Source organism: Arachis duranensis, chromosome 10 (genome assembly GCF_000817695.3).
Source record: "Arachis duranensis cultivar V14167 chromosome 10, aradu.V14167.gnm2.J7QH, whole genome shotgun sequence".
Classification (NCBI taxonomy): domain Eukaryota; kingdom Viridiplantae; phylum Streptophyta; class Magnoliopsida; order Fabales; family Fabaceae; genus Arachis; species Arachis duranensis.
In genome coordinates, this window is record NC_029781.3 from 66,154,397 (window position 1) to 66,168,060 (window position 13,664).

Consider the following 13,664-nt stretch of genomic DNA (forward strand, 5'->3'; position numbering starts at 1 on the left):
TGAGGGCGGGGCGTTAGTGACAGACGTAAAAGAATCACTGGATTCTATTCCGGTCTGATTGAGAACCGACAGATGGATAGCCGTGCCGTGACAGGGTGCGTTGAACATTTCCACTGAGAGGATGGGAGGTAGCCACTGACAACGGTGAAACCCTTGCTTAAGCTTGCCATGGAAAGGAGTAAGAAGAATTGGATGAAGACAGTAGGAAAGCAGAGAGACGGAAGGGACAAGCATCTTCATACGCTTATCTGAAATTCCTACCAATGAATTACATAAGTATCTCTATCTGTATCTTTATATTTTATTCACATATCACCATACCCATTTGAGTTTGCCTGACTAAGATTTACAAGGTGACCATAGCTTGCTTCATACCAACAATCTCTGTGGGATCGACCCTTACTCGCGTAAGGTTTATTACTTGGACGACCCAGTATACTTGCGGGTTAGTTGTGCGAAGTTGTGTTTATGCTATGGTATTGAACACCAAGTTTTTGGATTCATTACCGGGGATTATTTGAGTTGTGAAAAGTATTGATCACAATTTCGTGCACCATCTTGTATGCATGGAGTACTGACGTTATCTCTCCTTCGAGATCTAGAGTTTTACAAACGATACAAAAAAGAAAAAGACTTCTTCATATCTGATTATCTATGGAAAGTTGAATACAATAAGCCTTCAAGTCCAAATGAAACTTAGATCAAGCTAAGTCGCACATCCTCTGTTAAATCATAAATGGTCGTTAAATTTAGGCCATTGAATGCCATTTTCTTGACCACTAAAAATAACTGCGGACCTAATAAGTGCATTAGTGCAATTTACTCTTCAAAACGTTCTTTTTTTGTCTCTTTCACTCCGAATCTTAGTCACAAAATACGCCCTTTTTTTTTGTTGATAAACGGGGCTTCAAGCCCAAAAAGAAAAAAAGAATCACATAGTAACCATTCTGGGCAAACAAGCCCCTCTACTATCTTAAGCTAACATACTCCTCATTTCAGAGGGATGTTGGTCTAAAAATCTTATACCCACTGGTGTTTATGCTTGCTTTTGCCAGGTATCAGAGCCGATGGTTAATCGGTCTGATGGTTTTAAGGGATATTTAAGGTGAAGCATCGAAAGTCTTCCCGGCAAAGGTGGTCCGGGCGGCGTGTCCTGCGGTGTTTTGCGACGGTGTAATGGACGAATACTCATATGTGGTGGAGGAGCTAGAGGGAAGTTGATGCTTGATGTGGAGGCTCACACTTGAGGGGGAGATTGTTAGTGTTGCAAATGTGAGGAGTGTTGAAGTTAGTCCCACATCTAAGAAAGCATGGAAGAGTGAAGAGTTTATAAGATGAGAGACCCATTAACTTGATACCTTAAGGTTTTGAGTTAGATGTGGTGTCTTCTCATCTTATGTTCTCTCACTTGATTCCTCCCCGAAATCTCCCCGGTTGTCGAGAGACGCATGCTATAGAATCTGTTTCTACCTCAATCCTCTTCAGACCAAGTTCCCAGCATATCTTCAATTCCTTATATAATCCCCATAATTCTGCAATGAGTGCAGTACAACTACCAACATTGGGCATAAATCCCGCTACCCATCTCCCTAAATGATATCTAATAAGACCACCACAACCTGTCTTCTCCGTATTGCTCATCACTGCACCATCATCCATCCCTCCGGTGGGCATTTCCACAACACCTGAATCTGATGTCTGCGTCTGATCTGCCCATTGTCAGTCTGTATTCCATGCGCCTTCATAATATTATAAGCATAGTCCCTGATCATGTCCACAGCTCGATTCGGTCTTTGCAGTGGGGGCTTGAATATCTCCTTGTTCCGCCAATTCCATATCATCCAACATGTAACTAAAGAAACTAGTTATGTACGTTATCCAAATTTCCATTTTGGTGATTGGTTCCGAGGAAAGATTCCATTGGATCCAAATATCGAAGGGAGTTCTAAAAAAATTGACAATGTAGCTGGGGTGGATAAGTTGCACCCATATCCTTAATGCTGCCGGGCAGTCCAGCAACACATGCATCAAGTTCTCAGTTACGTTATTACATCTAATCATCTATGGCAATTTGGATTAGTACCAAACATTCTCGTCAAAACCGATGATGTTTAAATATTCAGGCCACGCCCACCTTGGCACTTTGTTCTGTTCTCCAAAATATTCTGTTTCTCTTCTACTATTAGATTATGTTCTCAACTCAAGCCATATTGTCACGGGTTTATGTTTATATGATCGTTGAGCCATTTGTTAAAACTTTGCAGATTGCCATAATAATAGATGAAGACTCATTATTATAATCCATTTTATAAATATAACGAGTACAAAGTAACTAGTTTGCAATCTAATTCACAGGTAATAACAATATAAACCGCAGGCCTTCATCTTGTTTCCTAGCTTTGATGAATTCATCAATATTTGATCTGGGCGAAGAGCCGATTAGAGGTTCCACCCAAAAATGAAGCAAAGAATAAGAATAATATGATGTAATGCAAATAGCACTTGCCTAAAGCATTAGAGATTAGAAACAGGCTATATGCAGAGCAAATTAACTCCATTTTTTTTTTGGTTAATCTAAGTCACTTTAATTTAACTGCCCTTTCAAAAAGCTTATGAACAGACCAAAATGTTTTGGCATTCAAGGAAGAAATGCCAATTCCGAGGTTCATTTTATAATTTTAGCCATAGCATCATCTCAAATTTTTCCATCACGAAAAGCTAGAAAATTATTCTTAAACTTGTCTCCAACATTAATGATTACAACAATAATATATCAAGCACACTAAGAAATTCTTCTTCCCCACAACTTCACTATCTTTAGAGGAACCAAAACCTACACAAAATGCACTTCAATTAGACTACCAATAACACAAGGTAAACACCTCTTCCACTATAATCGTCAGTACATTAACTAAGCATATACATAATCAAGTTTCCGTCCATCCATCGGTTTTCAGTTATCGAAGCTAAATTCAATTATTGATTCCCCTGACCTCAAATCAAACCCTCAAAAGCTGCATCTTGTTGGCAAAAGCAATGGCGATCCAATCGGGCTGGGCCACGGACCACTGCAACTGATTAATCTCAGAAGCAGCAGAATACACAGACATTGGATCAATCCCATTAGGTCCAGCCACAGTAGGCAATTCCCAAATCAGAGCCTGAGCATCATCCCCAGCAGAACAAATGTGCCTAGAACTCTGCGGAGCCCAAGCAATTGCACTCACACTCCCACGGTGCCTCTCTAACTCCGCCACTGGCATCGTCGGAGACCTAATATCCAATATCACAACTTTATTACTGTCCATCAAGATGGTCGCCATGTACCTCAAATCCTGCTTGTTCCACGCCAAACGCAGCAATGGCGTATCGGGCTGGGGGCTCTCGTAGATGATGGTGGAGTGCTCCTTATCCCTCAAATCGAAGATTCGAACAGATCCATCAGCGGAGACTGAAGCGAAGACACGGGCTTCACCCCAAGCAATGTCGTAAACCTCTTTATCGTGCGCAATGAGCTGCGTTTCAACGACGCCCTTTTCGATGTCCCAGATTGTGCAGGTGGTATCGATGCTTGAGGTTCCGATGCGTTTGGGATCGATGTCGTTCCAATCGAAGGAGGTGAGAGGGGCGCAAAACTCGCTGGTCTTGCTGTTGTTGAAGAGGGAGAGGGCCTCGACGGAGGATTCGCGGACCTCCCAGAGGCGGAGGTAGTCACCGGAGGTGGCGAGGAGGTCGACGGCGGAGTGGCGGAGAAGGGAGGAGGGGGTGGAGGGGTGGAACATGAGCTTTGTGGGAGGGTAAGGGTGGTCGAAGGAGAGAGAAGGGTTGGGCCTTAGGGTTAGGGTTTCGGGGTTGAAGGAGAGGATGTCAACGCGGTTTGTGTATTCTTCGATGAAGCTTCCGACGGCGATGCGTTGGTGGTTGGAAGAAGTGGAAGAGGAGGAGAGGGCCATGGCGTACAGAGGGTAAGTGGAGTCATAGGTAGCGGAGTTATCGGATCGGAGCTGGGATTCTTGGGAGGAGTTGTCCATTTTCTCGGGAAAGTGAGGGAAAATTGAAGGGGTGTTTGTTTTTCAGGTTCAGATGTGTGTTTGTAAGGACTGAGTGGCAACCGAAAAGTTAGGTGGTTCAGGAGAGTGGAAAATTCAGTGAGTCAAGGCCACCGCTCAAGACTGGAGAAGACGAAAATTAAATCTCAATATTATAATGATGGTGTGAAGACGAAGAAAACAGGGTGAATCATGTGAATCATCAACTTGCAGTATTCATTCTCATTCAATTCTTACTCGTCAAAGTCTTCGTCACCAGCGGGAAAAAAAACCAAAGCTTTTATTAATTGTTATTGCTGTGATAAGTGTGAAGTGCATCTAAGACCATCCACTAAGAAATTCATTCCAGTTTCTGTTTATGGCTCATCTGTCATAAAAAGTAACTTCACATCAGTTTTTGCATCATAAACAGTAAATAGGAATTTAAAACATCTCTCTCTTCTCCATTAGGAAGAACTAACTTTAGTCTCTATTGTAATCCCACTTAATTAATTAATTAAAATACTTGTAATTAATATAATTAATTTTTTTAATAATATAATTTAAATATTTAAATTTATAAATAATTCACTATAAATAATATTTATATTAATTATGATACCATTTGGCAAGTTATCATTGGATGTATGGAGTCCCCATTCAGAGGGATTTTCCTTTTTGTCCCCATGAAGGAATTGCATTCCTTTTCACTCCAACGCTTCAAAGTCCTTATGCGTCAGAGAAGGGACTCCACTTTTATACCATTGGAGTTGCTCTAAAGTGAATGTCTTCGATGACCATTTCTCTATATTATTAAGAATACAAAGAGAGATGGTATAATTAATTAAGTTTGAAAAGGTGATCTATATATAAATAAGAATTTTACTCTCAAGAAGATACACATATGAATAATAAATATTTTTTTTATACAAAACTTTTTCTCTCTCTCTTCTATACGTTTTTAATATATATAATAGTAATAAATATATATATTGCTTCTATTATTATAGTGGGATAATTATATTGATAAATATTAAAATTAGAGTTTTTTATTTAAAATTTTATTTTATATTTATTATATCTTCTTTATTTATTTATTTTACAACACATTATTAGTACGAGATTCTAATCAAATTTTAGGAATACTTTAGGTAACAAATTTTTATTATGTCAAAATTCTCTCATCTTGAATTTAATACTCTTAATATATTTGGAAACAATTATTTATCATGGACACAAGATGCTAAAATCCATCTTGATTCAATGGATCTTGGCAATACCATTAAAGTTGAAAATAATACATCCAAAAAAGATAAAGGTAAAGCCATGATTTTTTTTTCGTCGTCATCTTGACGAAGGATTGAAAAATAAATATCTCACATTAAAAGATCATGCAGATATGTGGAAAGACCTTGAAGAAAGGTACAATCATAAAAAGACGGTGATACTTCCGCAAGCCCGATATGAATGGACGCACTTGTGACTACATGATTTTAAATCCATAAATGAATATAATTCAGCAATGTTTCGAATTATCTCACGAATGAAATTATGTGGGAAAAAGATAAACTGATAATGATATGTTAGAAGAGAAAAAAAAATTTAAAAAAATATTCTAAGCCAATTTCTTACTTTCTTGTTGTTGAATGCAACAGTGAATTGCTCTTAAGAATGGTGCCGCCTCATTTCCTGAAACAAATGAGGCAAATCATAACCCCAGAAGAGGTAAGTGGCAAAATTTTGGTAGCAAGAAAAATTATGGAAGGAATAAGAATTATATTCACAAGAAGGGATCTCACCAGAAGTGAGATAAAGAAAGAAATAATGGGTAAAATAAATCAATTGAGGATAAATATTTCCGTTGTGGTGGAAAGGGCCATTGGTCGCGTACCTGTCGTACCCCAAGGCACCTAGTCGATCTTTATCGAGCATCTTTGAAAAAAGACGACAAATAAAAGAAAACAAATTTGTTTCAAATGATGTTGAAAATTTCACCACTCATTATGATATCTGATTTCTTTGAGGATCCTGAAGAAAATATTGATCATTCGATTAATGATGGAATAGTTTAATGTGTTTGTTTGTTAAGTATTCATATGAATAAATAATGTAAGAACTTCTTGTTAAGTTTTATGCATTTGAATTTCAAGTGTCATATATATGAATAATGTTTAATAAAATATTTATGTTTATGAATTTCAAAATCACTAAATATACGAAGATAATAATGATAAAATTTTTAGTATATACTATACTTCTTAGAAAAATATTTTAAATCAAGCAAACGATTTTATTGCGTAGGTATTTCTACTCATATTATTATTATTTGTCTTTGAAGAAAATGGCAAGGATATATAATAAAGATGTATGCCTTGCGGATAGTGCAAGTTCGCAAACCATTCTCAAAAGTAATATATATTTTACCCATCTTCTACCAAAAGAAGAATATGTTAATACTATTATTGGCTTAGGCAATGTGATAGAAGGCTCCGGAAGAGCTATAATTTTGTGTTCTAGAGGAACAAAATTCATAATAAATAATGCACTATTGTCTACTAAGTCTCTAAGAAACTTATTGAGTTTCAAAGATATTCGCAGAGATGGATATCATATTGAGACAATGAATGAGCGAAATCATGAGTATTTGTATATCACAACCCATGATTCAAATAAAAAGGTTATATTAGAAAAGTTACCCTCACTTTCATCTGGGTTGTAGTATACTAAAATTAGTGTAATTGAATCACATGTCATTATAAACCAGAAGTTTACTAGCCCAAATAAATTCATAACTTGGCATGATCGATTGGGTCATCCAGAAACAACCATGATGCAGAGAATTATTGAAAACTCCCATGGACATTCACTAAAGAGCCAGAAGATTCTTAAATTTAGTGAATTTTGTTGTGCTGCATGTTCTTAAGGAAAGTTAATTTTAAGGTCATCACCAGTAAAGATTGGATTTGAGTCCTCTGAATTTCTAGAAAGGATTCAAGGTGATATATGTGGACCCATCCATCTACCATGTGGATTGTTTAGATATTTTATGGTCCTAATAGACGCATCTTCGGGATGGTCACATGTGTGCTTATTATCTTCTTGCAACCTAGCGTTTGCGAGATTACTTGCGCAAATTATTCGATTAAAAGCACAATTTCTAGAAAATTCAATCAAAGCAAATCGTCTTGATAATGCTGGTGAATTTACTTCCCAAATATTTGATGCTTATTGTATGGCAAATAGAATAAGTGTTGAATATCCAGTAGCTCATGTTCACACACAAAATGGGTTAGTAGAATCACTTATGAAACGCCTCCAATTAATTGCTAGACCCTTACTAATGAGATCAAATCTCCCAACCTCGGTTTGGGGGCATGCTATTTTACATTTCGCAGCACTTATTCGTTTGAGGCCAACGAGTTACCATAAGCTCTCTCCTATGCAATTAGCTTTTGGCAAACAGCCAAATATTTCCCATTTAAGGATATTTGGGTGTACGATATATGTTCCCATTGTACCTTTCGCACCAAAATGGAATCCCAAAGAAAATTAGGGATATATGTTGGATATGATTCTTCCTCTATAGTAAGGTATCTTGAGATACAAACTAGGGATGTATTTAAAGCCCGACAGTTCTAAAGCTCATATCATAATATATAGAAGGAAGTCATAATACTAGAAGCCCGACAGGAAATAAAAGCTCAAAGTCTCATAAAAGTGGAATTACAAAGTGCGAAGCGTTCACACACGATAACTAAACGCGTAGGTAAGATAAGAACAAAACATATAAATATATAACCTTGTACTAAAGCCCCAATATACAAGGTAGTTGCTAATAAATAAACAAAGTAAAATATATATGTGATATACAAAAAGAACTAGTCACAACCTACAGAGTTTTGGCAGACTAGTCAAGAAGTACAACAAAGTTTCATAAAAAGCTTACTTCTTATCTCTCAAAGTTTAAAGCAAATTCTCTAAGGCAACAAGTTATATTTATACAAAAGATGAGAGCACAGCTACAACAAAATAAAGCAGAATAAAACAAAAGAGAAGGCATCATCTGCTCTGTCACCATGTCCGCAAATTCACTGAGGTGGGTTGCGACCTGCATTTGAAAAACAACAACAACATATGGTATGAGAACCGGAGGTTCTCAGCGTGGTAACAGTGTCCAATATATAAGATATAAGATTTCAAAATGTCAAAGGCAATTTTAGAACTTCACACCGATATAGAGATTTAAAACTTAGAAACAATTTAACAAAATTCATAAAGGGTTATTGAAATCCTAAGGAATTTCTAACTAACAAAAACACCGCGTATGCATGCCTGTAAAATGACACGCTCACGTACGCATGCCAGTGCCCACGTACGTAAGATCACTTGGCAGTGGCCAACGTCCGCATTGCGTGCACTATTCCGTGTATGCATGCATTGGAAAACTTAGATTTTCAAAAGTTGTAGAATTTCATATTTTCATACCGAACTTTAAACGTGCATAACTTTTTCGTTTTAAAATATTTTCCATTCATTTCTCAAACATCTTAAAGCTCTCAGACCCAACTTTTATTTAAATCAAATTTAAAAAAAATTAAAGGTCCAGAGGCCATGTTATGTCTCGTCAAAATTCATCAAAAATAAGATTTTGTCAAGATTCACAAGGTTCTCTAGTTTTCCAAAATATCAAGCCAAACCACATTCAAATAAACCCTAATCCATATCAAAACTTGACATTCAACACAAAAATCATACACCTATGCTTCATCACTTACCAATTCACTTTTTCAATCAATTTTACACCTAAATATTATTCAATTTACCACTCCTTAAATCCATAATTCAACAACATCGTAAGACCCTCAACTTCCACCGCTTATCATCATTATCAACCATAATAATACATATTCATCTCCAACATTAAAAGTCTCAACAATCAACATCAATCATAATAATTAATGCCCATTTTCATCATCAATATTCAACATCAAACATTAACAACACCATTAATCATGATAAATCATCAATCATCATCACATTAGAATTCACCGTAATCATATCTCAACACATACATTTTATTCTATCTCCACAACATACATATACCACAAACACAACCCAAACAACCATATATTCAATTCAATCCTATCTTATGGTCCACTAACCTAAGTTTCACAAAATATTACATATTATATAGAGGAAACTTAACTATACCTTGGCCGATTCCTATGCAACTCAAAACTCCCAAAAACTTGATTCCAATAAGCTTCCACAAGGTTTCAACCACCAACACCAATCCAAAAGCCAACACCACTTCTAATAATCACCAAATATTAACTTATACACATATAATATACCAAAGTTAATACCTAGGATTTACAATATACCAAACCACAAGGGTTTCGAGAAATCTTACCTTACCCAATGGTATTAGGGGCACAAACCAACAATAATCTACTATTGAATGACACCTAAACAACTAAAATCATAAAATCTAATCAAAACTCAAACTTAAAATTTCAAAATTTATTAGGGCTAAAGAAAGGAGTAGGAAATGCGATTTTTTACCAAAAAAACTTAGTTAGAAATGACGAGCTCAGCGAGAGCTTTGCGTAGCTGTAAACAGAACGTGAATCGAAGCACCGTAGCTCAAGCTATAAGTGAAAGAAGAAGAGGATGAATAGTATTTTCTATCTTCTCTTCTCCATTCAACTCAGCTGCATGTTTGTGTTTTAGGGCAAATGAATGAGCTAAAAGCTTACTAAAGAGGTTTATATATGTTGGGCTTGGGCCTAACTTGGCCCCGATCCAATCCGTTTAGTATTTTTAGTCATTTTAGCCCAACTTTGGGCCAAAATCTTTAGAATTAGTGTCTAATTTTTAATTCTAAATGGTTTTCTAAGTTTTCTATAGTTTTATTTTCTCTCACGCAGTACCGAACAGACTTAAGCTGGTACTAAAGACTATTTTACCAGTACGCATTTTTACACAATTTTTCGCAAAAAGTTACATTTTCCCACTCAAAAAAATCTATTGAATTCAATCTCACCTTTAAATTGTCGAATTAATTTATTATTTTTATTTTATCTAAGCAGCTGATTTAGTCCCGATTCTTACAAAAAGCATAAGAATCTTAATAAAAATAAGAAAAAAGAAAAAATAACTAAAGATACTCATACATCAGATATGTTGTGAAGAACTGAGGTTATGGGCTACTGGTGTGGCTGTCAACTTAGCTTATGTACCCTGTTTGGATTAATGAAACCCTAAGCTTGAATCTTGTCTATTTGGAGCTTAGAATTGTCTAGTGGGTTTGTGTAGTTTTACATCATTTCTATTTGAAACTATTACCATACTGGGAACCTTCGGGTTCTCACCCATTGTGGATTTTGTTAATTTTCAGATATAGGACGTGACGCACTTTGTTGAGCATGCCAGAATCTCTTTAAAAAACAAAGACTCTTTTGTATTTTATACTTACTATATATTCTCCACTTTTCAATATGTATTTGTATGTCCCTCTTAGAGGTTTTTATTATAGAGAAACATGATTGTATTTTGGGTATACTTCCAGTTTATAATAATTTCTAGTCAGTATTTTCATCATAGGTTGAGGCTAGTACTTGTTATGTATCTCCTTTCGAATCACGCATATATATCTCTTCATTTCTGTATATCGACGCTTTTATTTTTAACGTTACGTGTATGGTGACGATTATCGCTTTTGTTTTATCTTTTCTTCACAAGCTCCTACCTATACTGCTATCTTTTGAATATATATATGTGTGTGTGTGTGTGTGTGTTGTATGTGTGTGTGTGTGTGGTACATCTTGCGCTGAATTGAGTGGATTTTATCCACTATTCTCACACTTATTCTTGTAATCCGCATGTTTTACACTTTCCATCCTGATTTTGTGCTATGATTGAAAACATGCTTCTTTGGCCTTTAATTCACTATTTTTAATCCTCTTTTATTACCATTCGATGCCGTAATATGTGTGTTAAGTGTTTTCAGGGGTTACAGGGCAGAAATGGCTTAGAGGATGGAAAGGAAGCATGCAAAAGTAGAAAGAATACAAGAAATTGAAGGAATTGCTGAGCTGTCTAGCCTGACCTCTTCGTACTAAATCGATTATAACTTGAGCTACAGAGGTCCAAATGAGGCGGTTCTAGTTGCGTTAGAAATCTAACATCTGGGACTTCGCAAAGATATAAAATTTGCCATAGTTGCTTTGCTGTTAGGTGACACGCACGCGTGAATGACGCATACGCGTGGATAGTGCGGCAGACAAGCGATGCGTACTCGTGGGCGACGTGTACACGTGATAGAGCTACGTGCTGGACATATCAAAAATTGCTGGGGGCAATTTCTGGGCTATTTTTTACCCAGTTTTGGGCCCAAAAAACACAGATTAGAGGTTGTAGAGTGAAGTAATCGGGAGATCACTTTCATTAACAAAATTTTAGGTTTTAGATGTAGTTTCTAGAGAGAGAGGCTCTCTCCTCTCTCTAGGTTTTAGGATTTCTCTTAGTTTTGGGTTTATTTCTTCCTAATTCCAGGTTCAATGTTCCTTTAATTTAGTTCTCTTATACTCTTATTTATTCTAGCACTTTGGTTTATCTATTGCTCCTGTTGATTCACTTCTTTTCCAATTTAGTTTATGAACTCCATGTTAGATTTGATTTTCTATTTAATGCAATTTGAGGTATTTCATATTTATGATTGCTTTCTTCAATTTGTGTTATTGATGCTTTCAATTGGCTGTTTGGATTTTATTATCTCTTATTGTTTTTCTATATTTTTATGTAGTGCCTTCCAAGTGTTTGATAAAATACTTGGGAGGATTTTAAATTAGCTTTTTATATCTTCTTGACTTTGGTAGAGTAATTGGAGACTCTTGAGTTATCAAACTCATTTGTGATTGATAATTGGAAGTTGCTGGTTGATTTGGATCCCTCTAAAGCTAGTCTTTCCTTAGGAGTTGACTAGGACTTGAGAAATCAAATTGATTTGTTCACTTGACTTTCCTTCATAGTTAGAGATTAACTAAGTGGGAGCAATGAACAATTCTCATCACAATTGATAAGGATAACTAGGATAGGACGTCCAGTTCTCATACCTTGCCAAGAGCTTTTCTAGTTATTAATCTATTCCTTTTACCATTTACTATTCTTGCTTCTTATCTTAAAAAAACCCCAAAAAGATACCTTTACATAACCAATTATAAGAACACTTCCCTGCAATTCCTTGAGAGACGACTCGAGGTTTGAATACTTCAATTATTAGATTTATTAGGGGATTGTTACTTGTGACAACCAAACTTTTGTATGAAAGGATTATTGTTGGTTTAGAAACTATACTAACAACATGATTTCAATTGTGAAATTCTAAACCACACAAAAATTCGATCGTCAAAATAGCGCCGTTGCCGGGGAATTGCAAACGTGTGCCTTATTATTGGTTATTGTAAATATTTTCTTTTTGCTTGTTTGCTATTTTTGTTAGTTTAGGACTTAGTTGCTTATTTTTACTAGTTTTGTTTTTATTTTCTTTAGCTACTATGAACTCTCACCCCTTTGGATATGAGTTTGGTTACAATTATGTTGTAGGAAGAGGAGATTACAATGAGAACATGCATCAAGATTGGAACGACCAAAGAAGGGTGGTGCCACAAGGATTTGATCAACTCTCTTGGCAATAAACTCCTCCAATGTGTTACAAGCAACAACCTTTCTGTGATGCATATCAAGGCAATGGTTATGGTGGACCCTTCTGTGACAATCAACCCCAACCACACTATACCTATGAGCCTTCTCCTCAACATAACTTTGAACCACTATACTCACAAGTCACCCACTACCAAACACCCTTCTATGATCCTAATCCTTACCCACCATACCAAGAACCTTATGAGCCATACTTAGAACCACCCCAATCCCAACACAATTACTCCCAAGAACCACCACCTCAATATACGCCATCTCCATATCCTTATCAAGAAGAACCACCTCCGTATTATGAGCCCTTTCTCCCAACAAATAAACCCTTCTATCCACCCCAACCTCCATTGGACAACAACACACTCATCTCTAACCTCATTAGTCTTACCTCTAAACTCTAATATCTTATATCCCGCAGGGACCAACCCTCTACCTCTAAGATTCAACCCTCAAGTTTTAGTGCACCGCCACCCTCCGTGCAAGAATACCCATATCCATCAATGCAAGAGCAAGATGATTCCAACTATGATGTTGACATGGAACAAGAGAGAAGGGATCGTCTTTACGAATTCATACTTTAAGAGAAGCTAGCGGAGGACATCAAGGAGGACTCTAATTTTGTATTAGAGCAAGTGGAGAAAGTCGAAACTATAGAAGAAGAGGAAGTGGTTGAAGACTTGGGAGATGCGGAACCTCCATGGGAAAGTCAAGTCATACAGCCTCCTTCTAAGACGTTTGAAATTGATGTTGAGGAAGGTGTACAACCTCCAAGGCACATCCTGGTTGAAGACTTTGAAGAGGTTAATCCAGAGATGGATTCAATCATTGATGTATTCTTATCTGTAATTGAATCCTCTCCCATCGGACTTAACATGGAGACCAAAGAAGACACAGCACAACCTCCCATTCCCTTGGTGA

The 13,664-nt window shown here is 36.5% G+C and overlaps 1 protein-coding gene across 1 annotated transcript; it reads right to left on the reverse strand.

The window, feature by feature from the left end:
* Nucleotides 1–2,716: 2,716 nt before the first annotated feature.
* LOC107469525 (protein TRANSPARENT TESTA GLABRA 1) lies at nucleotides 2,717–4,346 on the reverse strand. Its single transcript, XM_016088895.3, has one exon. It carries the CDS (start codon nucleotides 4,029–4,031, stop codon nucleotides 3,000–3,002), a length of 1,032 nt encoding a protein of 343 aa, XP_015944381.1. The 5' UTR covers nucleotides 4,032–4,346; the 3' UTR covers nucleotides 2,717–2,999.
* Nucleotides 4,347–13,664: the final 9,318 nt, after the last annotated feature.